The sequence below is a fragment of the Cetorhinus maximus genome, chromosome 15, assembly GCF_964194155.1.
Source record: "Cetorhinus maximus chromosome 15, sCetMax3.hap1.1, whole genome shotgun sequence".
Classification (NCBI taxonomy): Eukaryota; Metazoa; Chordata; class Chondrichthyes; order Lamniformes; family Cetorhinidae; genus Cetorhinus; species Cetorhinus maximus.
In genome coordinates this window covers 82,066,312-82,083,583 of record NC_135893.1, presented here as the reverse complement: position 1 = coordinate 82,083,583, position 17,272 = coordinate 82,066,312, and the positions used below count along the sequence as shown (strand labels likewise).

Below are 17,272 nucleotides of genomic sequence, written 5' to 3'. Positions count from 1 at the left end.
CATATTTCCAAGTCTGGCTGGGAGGGGAATTTGCATGGTGTCCCCATGTGTCTGCTGCCCTTGTTTTTCTAGACAGTAAAGGTTGTGGTTTTGGAATGTGCTGTCGAAGGACCCTTGGTGAGTTGCTGAAGTGCATCTTGTAGATGGCACATATTACTACTACTGTGCACAGGTGATGAAGGGAGCGAGGGAGTGAATATTTAACTGGTGGATGGGGTGGCAATCAAATGGACTTCTTTATCCTGTTTGGCGTCAAGCTTCTTGAGTGTTGTTGGAGCTGAACTCATCCAGGCAAGTGGACAATACTTCATCACACTCCTGGCTTATGTCTTGTAGATGGTGGACAGGTTTTGGGGAGTCAGGGGTTGAGGGTTACTCACAGCAGAATTCACAGCCTCTGAGCTGATCATGTAGCCACTGTATGTCCATGATTGATCCAGTTAAGTTTCTGATAAATTGTAATATTTAGGATGCTGATGGTGGGGGATTCAGCAATGGTTATACCATTGAATATCAAAGGGAGATGGTTAGATTCTCTCTTATTGGAGATGGTCATTGCTTAGCACTTGTGTGGAGAGAATGATTTACAGCACAGCCAGGCCAACATTTAGGAATAGGTTAGGTAGGTGGTTGAAGGAAAGGTGGGGAGGAGCATAAAAGAGTATGGATACAGGGCAGGCACGTGGGATGAGGACTGTACTCTGGACTGATTGAATTACATACAAATTACAACAAAATGTTTGCAGCAACTTACCAAGATGAAAAAGTACCAGGCCTGTGGCATTCCATATTCCCCAGGGAAGACAGCTTCCACATACCAAGTAACCAAACCGTAACCGAGTGAATCAAATAACATCATTGCCATTGAATGGGCAAGCGTGAAACCGTCATCCACATTGACCGCCAAGTTTAAGTTTGACCACTGGACACCCGTACCTTCAAACAAACACACAAGGAAATCAGAAAATAAACTTTCAACAGAAAATACTTGAGCCATTAGCAGTAGCACTGTATGCAGATAAATTGTAGCTCCTTGAATTAATTGTGACTTTGTCTGATCATAGTCTGTGAAGGTCACCAGAATCATTATTACAATTATCTACAATTCTCATTTTGTACATTCCTTCCCTCCTCCCCATTTGTTAATGGACCTCTGCAGAAATCATTCTAAACCCACTACTATTTAAAAAAACATTACTCATCAAACAATAAGAGAGGCCAGGAATACACCACAGCCTTTGTAAGAAACAGTGAGAGAGTGGGCAAGAGACGGTAAGGCAACACAATGGGCCGGGGGCTGGTGAGGCAGTGCAAGAGCGAGGGAGTGAGAGAGGAAGGTCCAGAGAAAAACAGCGGCACCTAAAAAGGGCAGGAGAAGGGAGGACCCAGAGATGGACAGCAGCATCTAAACGAACTATCCAATCTGTAGCTCCAGAGTGGACCGACCGCGTTCTGAGAAAGATTAAAATGTGACGTCACAGGAAAACATGTAGTTGATTGGTTGGTGAGTGTTTTTCTCATTTAGCTTTCAAAACTCAGGTAATTTTAGTAGTTATAAGGTTTTATTAGTAGTTTTAAGGTTTATTAATAGTAGTAGTAGTAGATTGGTTGGTGAGTATTTCCTATTTATCATAACGAGGGAATTTCAATAGGGGTAAGTAGAACATTTATTGAAATAATAAGAATATAAGCATAGGCAGGACTAGAGATGTTAATTAAAATTTACTCAGTAAAATAATCAATTAATTAAATACTATAAAGATGGCAGGGCAGATATGTGTGGCGGCTGCAGAATACAGGAGCTCCTGTTCACCAGTGTGATCCAAGGCAAACTTTTCTGTAGTATTTGCCGCTTGAGGGACTTCGGCTCAGAATCATTGAGTTAGGGGCCGAGCTTCTGACACTGCAATGCATCAGGTAGGGGGAATGTTACCTGGACACTTTATTCCAGGAGACGAACACACCTCTTAGGTTACGGTCTTCTGATTTGGTCAATGATCAGGAACAGGAGGGTGTGACTGCAAGTGAAGCAGGCAAGGGGATGGAGAAGGTAGAAGTGGAGGAGCCTCAGACATTGCAATCGTCCAAAAGATTCCAGGTTTTTGTAACTTGTGGGGATGACAGCGGGGGCTGCAGCTTGGATGAGCAAACTGAATTTGGCACCATGATACAGGAAGCCATTCAAGTGGAGGGGGGCAGTTAATGGGAATGTAGTGTTAGTAGGGGACAGTATAGTCAGGGGATAGACACAGGTCTCTGCAGCTGAGAGTAAGACCAGAAGGCTACGGTACCTGCCCGGTGCCAGGTTTGGGACCTGCTCTGGGCTGGACAGCAACTTGCAGTGGGAGGGGGGAGGATCCAGTTGTCATTGACCATGTAGGTACAAATGGCATAAGGAGAACTAGGAGAGAGGTTCTGCTCAGGGAATATGAGCAGCTAGGGGGCTAAATGAAAAGGCAGTACCTCAAAGATAATAATCCCTGGAGTGTTACCTGAACCACGAGCAAATTGGAGTAGGATAAATAAGAAACTTAAATGCGTGACTCAAAGAGTAGTGAGAGAGAAATGGGGCACTGGCACCAGTACTGGGAAAAGTGGGAGCTGTACCGTTGAGACGGTCTTCACCTGAACCGCGATGGGACCAGTTTTCTGGTAAGTCATGTAACTCGGGCGGTAGAGAGAGTTTTAAGCTAAATAGTGGGGGTGAGGGATCAAGTGAGGGAAGATGTGATAAATTAATGAGAGGATAAGGCAAGAGAGCAAGACAGCAGTAAGGGAATTGATAATCTGAGAATGGCTGGAAGGGACAGAGCATACAAACTTAAGAGTGCACCAGCAAATAAAGCTAGAGGTTGCAAAAATAATAAGATGACAGAATGAAAGGCACTCTGTCTGAATGCACGCAGTATTCACACAAGGTAGATGCATTGATGACACAAATGGAAGCAAACAGGTATGATCTAATTGCCACTACGGAGACGTGGCTGCAGGATGACCAAGGCTGGGAACTGAATGTTCAAGGGTATTCAACATTTAAGAAGTATAGGCAATAAGGAAAAGGAGGTGGGGTCACACTGTTGGTAAAGAATGGGGTCAGTACATTAGTAAGAGAGGATCTCAGAGCAAAAGATCAAGCTGTAGAATCAGCCTGGGTGGAGCTAAGAAACAGCAAGGGGCAGCAAACATTAGTAAGAGTTGTTTATAGGTACCAAACAGTAGTGGTAATGAAGGGCATAGAAATCAGAGGTGCATATTACAAGGTAATACAGTAATCTTGGGGGACTTCAATCTACATATAGATTGGGTAAACCTAATTAACACTAATGCTGTAAAGGACAAATTCCTGGAATGTATACGGATGGTTTTCTATGTTGAGGAACCAACTAGAGAATGGGCTATTTTAGATCTAGTATTGTGCAATGAGAAAGGGCTAATTAATTGTAAAGGAGCCTTCAGGGAAGGGTGACCATAAGATGATGGAATTTTATATTAAATCTGTCTGTCTACCATCATACCTTTTAATGTAGCTTCCTGATCTACCACAGATCAGACCATTGGTAGACAGACAATGGCTAGCATTTAAAAAGTTAATACATGCTTTACAACACTCTTACATGCCTTTGAGGCACAAAAACCCAGCAGGAAAGGTGATCTAACCATGGCTAACAAGGGAAGTTAAAGATTGCATTAGATCAAAGCAACAGACTTCAAAAGTTGGCAAAAAAAAGCAGTAGACCTGGGGACAGGGAGCATTTTACAATTCAGCAAAGGAGGACCATGAATCTGATATATAAAAAAATAGAATATGAAAGTAAACTAGCGAGAAACATAACAATGGACTGTAAAAGCTGCTAAAGGTATGTAAAAAGGAGAAGATTAGCAAAGACAAACATGGGCTCGCTACAGGCAGAGACAGGAGAATTGAGAACGGGGAATAAGGAAATGGCAGAGAAATTAAACAAATACTTTGTGCTTGTCTTCACAGAGGAAAATACAAAAAACCTCACAGGAATACTAGAGAACCCAGGAACAAGTGAAAATGAGGAACTGAAAGAAATTAGTATTAGTAAAGTTGACTGAAAGTTGATAAGTCTCCTCAGCCTGATGATCTACATCCCAGACTGTTGAAAGAGGTAACTGCAGAGATAGTAGATGCGTTGGTGGTCATCTTCTAAAATTGCAAATGTAACCCCACTATTCAAGAAACGAGGGAGAAAGAAAATGGGGAACTACAGACCTGTTAGTCTGACATCAGTAGTACGGCAAATGCTAGAATCTATTACAAAGGATGTGATAACTGGACACTTGGAAAATAATGGTAAGATTGGGCAGGGTCCACATGGATTTATAAAAGGCAAATCATGATTGACAAACCTGTTGGGGCTTTTTGAGGATGTAACTAACAGAACAGATAAGGGGGAACCAATGGATATGGTGTAACTGGATTTTCAGAAGGATTTCCATAAGGTCCCACACAAGAGGTTAGTAAACAAAATTAGAGTACATGGGATTGGGGGTAAAATACTGGAACGGATTGAGAAATGGTTAACAGACATAAAACAGAGAGTAGGAATAAACGGGTCATACTCAGATTGGCAGGCTGTGACTAGTGAGGTACCACAAGGATCAATGCTTGGGCTCCAGCTAGTCACAATCTAAATCAATGATTTGGATATGGTGACCAAATGTAATATTTTCGACTTTGCTAATAACACAAAGCTAGGTGGGAATGTGAGTTGTGCGAGGAGGATGCAAAGAGGCCTCAAGGGGATTTAGACAAGCTAAATGAGTGGGCAAGAACATGCAGATAGAATATAATGTGGAAAAATGTGAAGTTATCCACTTTGCTAGGAAAAACAGAAACACAGAGTATTTCTTAAATGATGAGAGATTGGGAAGTGTAGATCTCCAAAGGGACCTGTGTGTTCTCATTCATAAGTCACTGAACATGCAGATGCAGCAAGCAATTAGGAAGGCAAATGGTATGTAGGCCCTTATTGCAAGAGGATTTGGTTACAGGAGTAAAGAAGTCTTGCTGCAATTGTATAGAGCCTTGGTGAGACCACACCTGGAGTATTAGAATCATAGAACCATAGAAAAATTACAGCACAGAAGGAGGCCATTCGGCCCATCTTGTCCATGCCAGCCCGAGGACATCCAGGCGCCCTCTCTAATCCCACCTTCCTGCACCCGGCCCATTGCCCTGCAGCTTACAGCACTTAAGGTGCAGATCCAGGTACTTTTTTAAAAGAGTTTAGAGTTTCTGCCTCTACCATCAACTTGGGCAGCGAATTCCAGACACCCACTACCCTCTGCACAAAAAAGTTCCTCCTCATGTTCCCTCTACATCTTCTGCCACTTATCTTGAATCTATGTCCCCTGGTTCTAGAATTCTCCACCAAGGGAAACAATTTTATCCTGTCCACTCTATCCTGTCCCCTCATAATTTTGTACGCCTCAATCAAGTCACCTCTCAGCCTTCTTTGTTCTCAGGAAAATAACCCCAACCTATCCAATCTCTCCTCGTAGCTACACTTTTCTAACCCTGGCAACATTCTTGTAAACCTCCTCTACACTCTCTCCAGAGCTATTATGTCCTTCTTGTAATGTGGTGACCAGAACTGCACACAATACTCCAGTTGTGGCCTCACCAGTGTTTTATACAATTCCAACATTATATCCTTACTTTTATATTCTATACCTCTGCTAATGAAGGAGAGCATTCCATATGCCTTCTTTACAACCTTATCTACTTGAACTGTTGCCTTCAGGGACCTGTGTACTTGTACGCCAAGATCTCTCACTTCATCTACCCCTCTTAGTATATTCCCATATTTTGTGTAATCCCCTTAACTGTTTGACCTCCCTAAATGTATGACCTCACACTTCTCTATGTTAAAATCCATCTGCCACTTTACCACCCACTCTACCAGCCCATCTATATCATTTTGGAGATTATGGCTATGTAGTCTAACCAAGATTCTATACTCACCCACTTCAGTACCTTCTGAAAATTTTTATGATATACTGCTAATTTCTACATCCAAATCATTTACATACATGGTGAACAACTGAGGTCCCAGCAGTGGGATGACATTTCCCACTTACTGCCAGTTTGAAGAACTTCCCTCAAATGAAATACTGACCAAAGAACCTTCAAAGGGTTGGCAGGTCACACTCTGAGTGAATCAAATACAATTAAGGATCAATTGTACTTGATTCTCCATTATTCATAAAATGTATTTTGATAAGTAAAATTATTTATATTGATGCAACAACCACTCAATTACAATATCACAAAGGACTTAAATGGTAACTTAACATCAAAATATTGCCTTTGTCTATTCTTTGTTACTTCTTCAAATAATTCAATAAGATTGGCTAAATGAAGATTCTGGTACTTATTCCATCAGTGATGTTAACTGTTTTATAATTCCCTGGATTAGTTATATCTCCCTTTTTTAAAATCAATCCTCTGACAATATTCCTTTGCGAATTGATGTATGGCTAGTGCCTCTGCTGTCTCTTGCCTAGTTTCTTTGAATATCCATAGGTACAATCCATTTGGACCCAGGGTTTTGTCCTCATTTTTTTATCTAGCATCACTTTTCTTTGTACCATAATATCCCTTTTGACCACTTCTACTGTTATCATTCCCTCTTTGTTAGCCTCTTCAGTGAAAACTAAGACTAAGTAGCCAATCAGTATTCCTGCAATTTCAATATCATCTGTGGTCTTCTTACCTAAGGAACGATATACTTGCTATAGAGGGAGAGCAATGAAGGTTCATCAGACTGATTCCTGGTAGGACTGTCCTATGAGCAGAGATTGGAGGAGATAAAGAGACTGGGCCTATATGCTCTAGATTTTAGAAGAATGAGAGGTGATCTCATTGAAGCAACAAAATTCTTGCAGAGCTCGACAGGGTAGATGCAGGAAGGATGCTTCCCCTGGTTGGATGATCTAGAACTAGGCGGTTGGGGGGGGGTGGAAGAGAGAAAGAGAGAGAGAGCAGGGTGTGTTCAGTTATTGAGAATATTCAAGACAGTGATCAATAGATTTTTGGATATTAAAGATATCAAGGGATATGGGGATAGTGCAGAAAACTGGCTTCTAGGTAGAAGATAAGCCATGATCTAGCTGAATGGTGGAGCAGACTCGAGGAGCTGAATGGCCTAACGCTTTTCTTATTTCCTATGAGACAGCACAAGAGGGGTCGTGCGGCAGCATGAGAAGGAGCAAGGAGGTGGTCACACCTCTCAGGTTAGATAATTCAGATTTGGTCTGTGATCAGGGACAGGAGGGTGTGACTGCAGGTGAAGCAGGTGTGGGGACCCAGGGGGTAGCGTTCAAGGAGCCTCAGTCCCTGCAACTGTCCAATAGGTACAAGGTTCTTGCAAGCTGTGTGGCTGAGAGTGGGGACTGCAGGGAGGATGAGCAAACTGACCACGGCACAGTGGTACAGGGAGCCATTCAAGTGGGGGGAGGAAATGGGAGTGTAGAAGTGGTAGTGGGACAGTATAATTAGGGGGATAGATGCTGTTCTCTGCAGCTGTGAGCGTGGGTCCCAAAGGCTTTGTTGCCTGCCCAATGCCAGGGTTAAGGACATCTCCTCAGGGCTAGAGAGGAACTTGGAGCGGGAGGGGAGGGACCCAGTTGTCATCGTCCATGTTGGTCCCAACGACATTGATAGGACTAGAAAGGAGGTTCTGCTGAAAGAATTTGAACAGTTAGGAGCTAAATTAAAAAGCAGAACCTCCAAGGTAATAATCTTGGGATTGCTACCTGAGCTACGGGCAAACTGGCAGAGGGTAAATAAAGTCAAGGATTAAATGTGTGGCTCAGAGATTGGTGTGGGAGGAATGGGTTTCAGTTCATGGGGCACCGGCACCAGTACTGGGGTAGAAGGGAGCTGTTACTGTGGGACGGGCTTCACTTGAACCATGCTGGGACCAGTGTCCTGGTGAACCGAATAACTAGGGCTGTAGAGAGAGCTTTAAACTAAATGGAGGGGGCGGGGGGAGGGTTCTGGAAAGGGGATATATAGGCTTACAAAGCAAAAGGATGTGACAGCTTTGCAGGGCAGATATCTAGGTAATGATACCCAGAGTGTGACAGGAAGGGACAGAGTGTACAAACATGAAAAAACAGCACCAAATAGGGTCAAAGGGGGAAAAAATGGTAAAAAGGCAAAATTAATGGCTTTTTAGTTAAATGCATGTAGTATTCGGAACAAAATAAATGAATTAATGACACAAAGAGGTTAATGGGTATGATCTTATAGCCATTACAGAGACATGGTTACAAGGAGATGAAAGCTGGGGACTTTTCGAAAGGACAGGCAGGAAAGAAAGGGTGGTGGGGTAGCTTTGTTAGTACAAGATGGAATAAGTACGATAGCAAGAAAGGATCTTGGATCAGAAGATGTAGAATCCCTATGGGTGGAGGTAAGAAATAACAAGGAGACGACAACACTGGTAGGAGTAGTCTATAGGCCTCCTGACAGTAGCTATACTATAGGACAGAGAATAAATCAGGAGATAATGAGGGCATGTAAAAAAGGCAGTACATTAATCATGGGTGACTTTAATCTTCATGTAGATTGGGAAAATCAAATTAGCAGAGGTAGCCACGAGCAAGAATTCATAGAATGTATTCGGGACAGTTTCCTAGAACAATATGTTGTGAATCCAACCAGGGATTAGGTTATTTTGGATCTGGTAATGTGTAATGAGGCAGGTTTAATAAATGATCTTAGGGTAAAGGATCCCCTAGGAAACAGTGACCATAATATGGTGGGATTTAGCATTCAGACTGAGAGTGAGAAACGTGGGTCGGAAACAACTGTACTAAACTTAAATAAGGGTAATTACAATGGAATGAGGGCAGAGTTGGCTGCAGTGGACTGGGAAAGCAATTTAGCAGAAAAGACGGTTAATGAACAATGGCAGACGTTTAAGAAAATAGTTCATGACTCTCAACAAAGGTATATCCCAGTGAGGAAGGAGGATTCAAGGAAGGGGATAAACCAACCAAGGTTAACCAAGGAAGTTACGGACAGTATAAAATTGAAAGAAAAAACATACAACGTGGCAAAGATTAATGGTAAGCCGGAGGATTGAGAAAGATTTAAAAACCAACAGAAGATGACCAAAAAAAAAGAGAGAATAAACTAGCAAGTAATATAAAAACGGACAGTAAGAGCTTCTGTAAATATATAAAAAGGAAGAGAGAAGCCAAAGTGAACATAGGCCCCTTAGCGAATACGGCTGGGGAAATAATAATGGGGAACCAGGAAATGGCAGAGGAGTTGAATAAATACTTTGCATCAGTCTTCACGGTAGAAGATACTAATAGCATTCCAAAAATACTAAATAATCAAGGGGCAAAAGTTGGGGAGGAAATAAATACAATTACTATCACGAGAGAAAAAATACTTGGGAAACTAAAGGGCTAAAGGCTGATAAGTCCCCTGGACCTGATGGGTTGCATCCTAGGATATTAAAGGAAGTAGCTACATAAATAGTGGAGGCACTGGTAGTAATATTCCAAGAGTCCTTAGATTTTGGAAAAGTCCCGAAGGATTGGAGAACGGCCAATGTAACAGCTTTATTCAAAAAGGGAGACAAAAAACAGGTCAGGCCAGTTAGCTTAACATCTGTCATTAGGAAAATGTTGGAGTCTATTATAAAGGATGTAATAGCAGAGCATTTAGAAATACATAATCTAATCAAGCAGAGTCAGCATGGCTTCATGAAGGGGAAAGCACGCCTAACAAATTTATTAGAATTCTTTGAGGTGGTAACATGCAGGATAAGATAACGGGGAACCAGTAGATGTAATATATTTGGATTTCCAAAAGGCTTTCGATAAGTTACCGCACATATTTCTACTTAATAAGATAAGAGCCCATGGTGTTGGGTGTAGTATATTAGCATGGATAGAGGATTGACTAACTAATAGAAGACAAGAGAGTTGGAATAAGGGGGCATTTTGGGATGGCAACCTGTAACTAGTGGAGTGCCACAGGGATCAGTGCTGGGGCCTCAATATTTTACAATATATATTAAAGGCCTGAATTTTTCAGGCGGCGGGCGGGCTTGGCGGGAGCGGACGGTTACTGCGATTGGCTCCGTGCAGCCATTTTACGTGAACAGACCAATTAAGGCCTGCCCAGTGTAATACGCGAGCGGTAGCGCTACCTGTGCGGGCGGGGGGGAGGATGGGGAGTCGGGGCCAGCTCAATCTCCCTGAGGCACAGAGCTGCCTCGGAGATTGAATCAATATGGAAAAAATTAAATAAATGGGTCAAAGATTTATTTAAACATGTCCCCTCATCTGACTGTGTTACATGAGGTGGGACATGTTTTTATATTTATGAAAAAATTTTATTTATTAAAGAAAAGTTTTAGGAAACCTCATCCCACTCGTGGATGAGGTTTCCTAAAAAACACGAAGGCCGCTTGGCCTTTTCGGCTGCCCGCCAACTGTAAGGTTGGACGGGCAGCATTAACAAGTACTTCAATTGGTTTCTTAATGGCCTTAATAGGCCGTTTACACATTGGCGGGCGTGCAGCCGGCTCCGGCGCACACCCGCTGAACGAAATATCGCGGGACTGTGCAATGATGTCGGGACGCACGCCTGACGTCTTCATGCATCATTTTACGCATGGCACGTCGGGCCCGCCCCTGCGCACTGACTGAAAAATCCTGCCCTAAAGACTTAGATGAGGGAAGTGAATGTACTATCGGCAAGTTTGTGGATGGCACAAAAATAGGTGGGAAGGCAAGTGGTGAGGATGACACAAGGAGTCTACAGAGGGACATAGACAGGTTAAGTCAATGGGCAAAAACTTGGCAGATGGAACAATGTGGGAAAATGTGAGGTTATGCACTTTGGAAGGAAGACTAGAGGAGCTGAATATTATTTAAATGGAGAAAGACTGCAGAAGGCTGCAGCATAGAGGGATTTGGGAGTCCTTGTGCATGAATCACAAAAAGCTAACATATAAGTTCAACAGGTAAGAGAGAAGGCAAATGGAATGTTGGCCTTTATTTCAAAGGGAATGGAGTATAAAAATAGGGAAGTCTTGCTAAAACTATACAAGGCACTAGTTAGACCACACCTAGAATACTGTGAACAGTTTTGGTCCCCTTATCTAAGGAAAGATATACTAGCATTGGAGACAGTCCAGAGAAGGTTCACTAGGTTGATCCCTGGTATGGAGGGATTTTCTTATGAGGAGAGGTTGAGTAGATTGGGCCTGAACTCACTGGAATTTAGAAGAGTGAAAGGTGACCTTATTGAAGCATAAAAGATTCTTAGGAGGCTTGACAGGGTAGATGCTGAGAGGTTGTTTCCCCTTGTGGGAGAGTCTAGGACCAGAGGGCATAATCTCAGAGTAAAGGGGGGGCTCCCACTTAAAACAGAGATGAGGAGGAATTTCTTCTCTCCGAGGGCAGTCAATCTGTGGGATTCTTCACTGCAGAGGGCTGTAGAGGCTGGGTCGTTAAGTATATTCAAGGCTGAGATAGACAGATTTTAATCAGTAAGGGAATCAAGGGTTATGGGGAAAAGGCAGGAAAGTGGAGTTGAGGATTATCAGATCAGCCATGATCTCATTGAATGGCGGAGCAGACTCAATGGGTCGAATGGCTTACTTCTGCTCCTACATCTTATGGTCTAAGCGCATATAACTATCAAGTTTATGAATCTTTCAAATCAGGAGATCTTGATATATTTAATAATCAAGGCTGTGGTTCATTGCTAGGCAGTTGCTAAGTGTCTGTGCAAGGAACTCATAACCCAAAGTTACTTTATCACTTTAATGCACAGTAATTCCAGCAATTTTATCACAGCAAGATACATCATTCGGTTCACTGGCAACATGCATTACATTATGTCCTTGAAATAATTAGGGAAAGCTGGAAGTGAAAGCTGATGATACAGTCATGTATGACATTAGTATCTGGAAGAGTTCAGCTAACTAATTTCTGCATAGATTACCTGCAGGGAAAACAGCAAAGCGCCACCTTTTCATCAGTGCTCCGTGACAGGAGGTCTCAGTGCTATAAGTGCTCAAATCAATAGTCAGAAAACCAAGTTCAGTAAATGGTTCAATCTTGGATAAGCCCTCTCAAGGGCAAGTCAAGGCAGGTGCAGCTGCATAACAGTGTAGCCAATCCCAATACGCTAAGCACTGGAGTGTGGTAAAGGCTTTCAGAAATAGTTGACCATCCAATGTTGCTGACTGCACAAACTGACCTAGCTCTGTGCAACACAGACTGTTTTGAAAAGAGTTGAAAGAAAAAGGAAGGACTTGCATTTATATAGCAATTTTTACGACCTCAAGACATCCCAAAGCAGTTTACAACCAATGGAGTACTTCTGAATGATAGTCATTGGTGTAATATGAAATGGTGTATGAAATGCAGCAGCCAATTAGAGCACAGCAAAATCCCACAAACAGCAATGAGATTACTAACTAATGAATCTGTTTATAATAATAATTGAGGGATAAATGTTGACCAGGGCACTAGGGGGAACTCCCCTGCTCTTCTTTAATATAGTACTGTAGGATCTTTCACATCCACCTGAGGGGGCAGTTGGGGCCTCAGTTTGTGTTCCTCAACACTATGATGAAGTGTCAACCTAGATCGTGTGCTTGTCCAGGAATGGGTTTCACAGCGAGAGAGCTACCACAGACCTGAGCTGACACTTGATAAATCACTAACAATTTCATAAAATAGCAAGTGCTCTTACCTTTCCCTTCGAACATGCCAATTACCTGGCATCCCAGTGCCATTCCAACATTCGAGATCAAGCATGATGCCACTTTCTGAGCGGTTGTCATCATGCGATAACGTGGTGCAATGAAGAAGTAGGGGATGTATGAAAAGAAGTACATGAATCCACAAACTGCAGCCGCTACGTTGGCTGAAAAAAAGAGAAGCAATCAGGTAAAAATCAGACACACACATCATTCTGCAATGGGCAGATACATTTACCAGACCTACTATCTGTACAAATGCAAGTGAAGGACACTGTACCTGCAACAATGGCCGGTACAGGGACATGTGTGACTGTACTACAACCACCTCATTCAGTACGCACCCCTAGTTCCTTTTATTCCCACTTTTCTCCCCCTGAAGGCAATGAGCTGCATTGATCCCACTCTGGTATACCTCACCCAAGTGGCTGAAAATACATTTATCCAATGTGGACCAGGATATCACACAGATACCAGGATGCTCTGGTCACTAAACTGGCAACAATATCAGCTGACAGCAGCCCAGGAGCCCAGCCCAAATTTTCCATTGAACTGCAACCGATACAGAATCACAGAATGGTTACAGCACAGGAGGCCATTCAACCTGTCATGCTTGTGTCAACTCTCTGTAAGATCTACTCACCTAGTCCCACTTCCCCAACCTTTCCCCATAGCCCTTCAAATCTTTCAATTTCAGGTGCTTATTCAATTCCCATTTGAAAGCCACAATTGAACCTGCCGCCAGGACACTCTCAAGCAGTGTATTCCAGATCCTAACCAGTTGGTGTCTAAAAAGCTTTTCCATATGTCGCCATCAGTTCTTTTGTCTATCACTTAAAATTTGTGTCCTCTGGTTCTCATTGGATTACATAGGACATACAGCACAGAAGCAGGCTAATGCTCGGTCCATGCCAATGTTCATGCTCCACTTGAGCCTCCTCTTGTTTTTTCTCATCTAAATCGATCATTGTAACCCTTTATTCCCTTCTCCTTCAATTGGTTGTCTAGCGCCTTCCTAAAGGTACTATGTGCTTCAACCACTCCCTGTGGTAGCATGTTCCACATTCATGACTCTTCCACCAATGGGAACAGTTTCTCCTCATCTACTCTGTCCAGATTCGTCATGATTTTGAAGACCTCTATCAAAACTCCTCTCAAGCTTCTCATCCATGAGGAGAACAGCCTGAACTTCTCCAATCTATCCACATAATTGGAAGTACTTCATCCCTGGAACCATTCTCAACTATTACTTACAGCAATCAGCATGGAGAGAGGGAAAAGAGGAAATGGAGGATGAAGGAATGTCAGCTTCTCTCTGACACATCCAGGCTGTTGCTGGGTGCAAAATTCACTTGAGAGGTTAAGATAAAACAAGGATCAAAACAATGGCCAAAGAACCAGAAGTGAGATCAGCAGAAATGATTTTACACAGCAAGTTTGTTGCATAATGATCTTTTCTGTCTAAAAGGAGGACATCAATCTGTGTAACCTCATAATCCCAAACAGCTAGAGGACACCCCTTAATACAGGTGTCAGGGATCTATCAGATCTTACTGCATCTACTTCCTTTAACAACACTGAGGAACCACTGTTGTCTGGCTCAATGTTTGCACTGGTTAATGCAACCTGTGAGTAGCAAAGCACACCTTTCCCCTGCTCCTTATTGTCACACTCAAGAAACTGGACTCTAAATAAGAAATAAATCACAGCAATGTTACCAGCTCTGTGCAGTATATTTTATTTTTCAACAACAGGTAAAACAAAATACAATCCAATAAATAGCACCCATCACTGCCTCTGGGACAGGCCCAGGAACAAGTACCTTGGGAGAAGAAGACGCTGATCATGAAGCTGAATGAAATCGTAGACATCGCAAACATCAGGAGAAACGCAAATACTAGGGTGGGGTCACTGTGGTTCAGCACTGCTCCGTGTCCAGACACCTGCTGAGCAACACAATTTGTAAGAACAGGCAGTCCCAGTCCACCCGGTCACTAGAATCAATAAACCCATCAGACTGTCACCTCCCTCACTCCAATCCCATTACTGATAGACCCACTGCCTCCTACCCCTCCAACCCCATCACTGAGCAACTCATTCCACACATCAACCTCATCAATATGTAACACTTCAGCCCTATTATTGACAGAACCACCCCCCAACACGCGCAACTTATCACTAAATACCCCCATTACTCCAACCCCATTACTAACAAGCCCACCCCCGACACTCCAAGTACATCACTGAGCAACACCCCCGCCCCTCCAATCTCATCACTAAGTAACCCCCATCACTTCAACCCCATTAATGACAAAGCAACCAGCCATCACTCCAACCCCATTAGTGACAAACCGCCCCCTCACCCCACCACTCTAATCCCATCAATACCATCAAGTTCTCAGGATTAAAAGTTCTATAGCCTCTTCGAGGGCAGAATCCTAGATGTCTAGTACTCCTTGCGTGCGAAACAAGCTCCTCTTGATTTTACTCCTGAACAGACCAGCTTCTAAGATTGTGTCCCCTTGATCTGAACTCCCCTGCCAGAGGAAAATTATTTTAACCTATGCTATCAAATTCCCTTATCATTGTAAATACCTCAAATCAGTACACCCTCAACCTTCCTAATTTGAGTGAATATAAACTGTAAGAGAGGTTATACTAGGATCTTGTTAAATGAGCCAGGCCCACAACTGTTACCCTTCAGGCTTCTGCTGCTATTCCCTGCCCATAGCCCGCGCAATCCCAGCAGGCCTGTGGATATTGTAGGGGGCCTCTCCCACCATGCAAGGTGTGCTGGAAACTGGCATATTCCTCCGCATCATTAAGGCAGGCACATCAATTAAGGATGTCCACCTGACAGGGCCTCAGTTTAACACCTCATACAAAAGACGGCACCTCCGTATAGCACTTAAGCCCCACAGTGGAGTGTCAGCTTATATTTTGTGCTCAAGTCTCTGCATTGGAACTAGAATCCATGGTCTTCTGGCTCAAAAGGTGAGAGTGCTATCCACTGAACCACAACCTGAAGCTGCGACATCAGATGGAGAATGATTGAAAATAGCCAAACTCTAAAAAATAGTGCTTGAAACAAACACGTACCTGCACACAAAACAGTAGAGTCATGAAAAATACTGAAATGATGAGAAAAAGCAAGAACTTGCAGAACCAGGCCATCCAATGCAGCCAGTTGTTGAGACCCATCATCTTCATGTACTCCTGGATAAAAAACAAGGCCATAGGCCATCAGAGCCACCTGTCTATCAGTTCACATCAAGAGTCAGTGCTCTCACTTCATTTGCTAAAGATGGGACAATTAATAATCACAGATCAACAAAATATCACAAAGTATTATTAAACAGTTTGTTTAGTAAACACGTTAAGATTCTGACCAAAATCGAAGGGAAAGAATGATTTTGATGTTCTAACCAACCTGAATGCAAGCATGTGTATTTCTATACACACACAAACACATAGTCATGAACATGTAGCTGTGATTTTTTTAAGTTTTATTATTCGTTCATGGGATGTAGGTGTCGCTGGCTAGGCCAGCATTTACTGCCCATCCCTAATTGCCCTTGTTCAGAAGGAATTTAAGAGTCAACCACATTGTTGTGGGTCTGGAGTCACATGTAGGCCAGAGCAGGTAAGGACAGGGAAAGAAATCTGCCAAAAGACATTAGTGAACCAGATGGGTTTTTGCAACAATCGGCAATGGTTTCGTGGTCATCATCAGACTTTTAATTCCAGATTTTTATAGATTTTGGGAAACATTTTTAAATGGACACCAGAAGCCTTAAAAATGGCTGCCAAAAGTCACCTGACCTTTTCAGCTCAATGTGGTCAAGCTTCCAGAAAGTTTTAAGTGGATTTCAGGCAGACATACTAAGACATGAAAAGACTTCTGAAATTCAATGAGTCCTTAAACATTGGCTTTCCCTGACGGTGTGAAAACCTTGGCCCTTTTTGAACACTGTAGCTGATAAGGGGACTTCAGATTGCTAAATGGGATTACCACTTGCCTTCTCTGGAAGATGACTTGGCACTTTGTCCAGATCACATTATAGCCATTTTAAGTTTTTGAACAGTATAAAGCCTAGCGGCGAACAGCCATTTTGTGTGCAGAACCCCAGGAAGAACTCTGAGAAATAACTTCAGAGAGGGTTCCTGACCAAGGGAGGACAAAAATGAAGGTATTACAAAATCAACTGCCATTTCTGCTGAAAAAGTCCAGACAATCTGCTAGTGCTGTAACCTCAGAAGTAGTGAGCAATAGGAAACCTTCTCTCTCTCTCTCCCAAAAACCTGCTGAATCCACCCAAGAGAGGCAAACACCAACTGGTCAACTGCAGAAGCCATCATAGCTGCTGACAAATCCTCAAGTTTCGCCACCTTCACTTCAGAAACAAAGGAACTCAAGCAATAGGGCTGCAACAATATCTCACAGAAACTGATTTGAAATCTTATCTTTAAGTATCTTTTTCTTTTATCTACTTTTAATCTTT

General features: G+C 42.8%; 1 protein-coding gene across 4 annotated transcripts in view; it reads right to left on the bottom strand.

The window, feature by feature from the left end:
- Positions 1-17,272, bottom strand: part of abca3b (ATP-binding cassette, sub-family A (ABC1), member 3b) — a 107,111-nt gene that overhangs the window by 70,447 nt on the left and 19,392 nt on the right. For all 4 annotated transcript variants that reach the window (XR_013578981.1, XM_078558715.1, XM_078558717.1 and 1 more), the window contains 4 exons: positions 15,870-15,986; positions 14,593-14,713; positions 12,764-12,937; positions 755-936 (listed from right to left, as the gene is read on the bottom strand). Coding sequence is in view for 3 of the 4 variants with exons in the window: in XM_078558715.1 (XP_078414841.1) it covers positions 755-936; positions 12,764-12,937; positions 14,593-14,713; positions 15,870-15,986 (594 nt within the window). In the remaining variant the exon portion in view is untranslated. The remainder of the gene's footprint in view (positions 1-754; positions 937-12,763; positions 12,938-14,592; positions 14,714-15,869; positions 15,987-17,272) is intronic.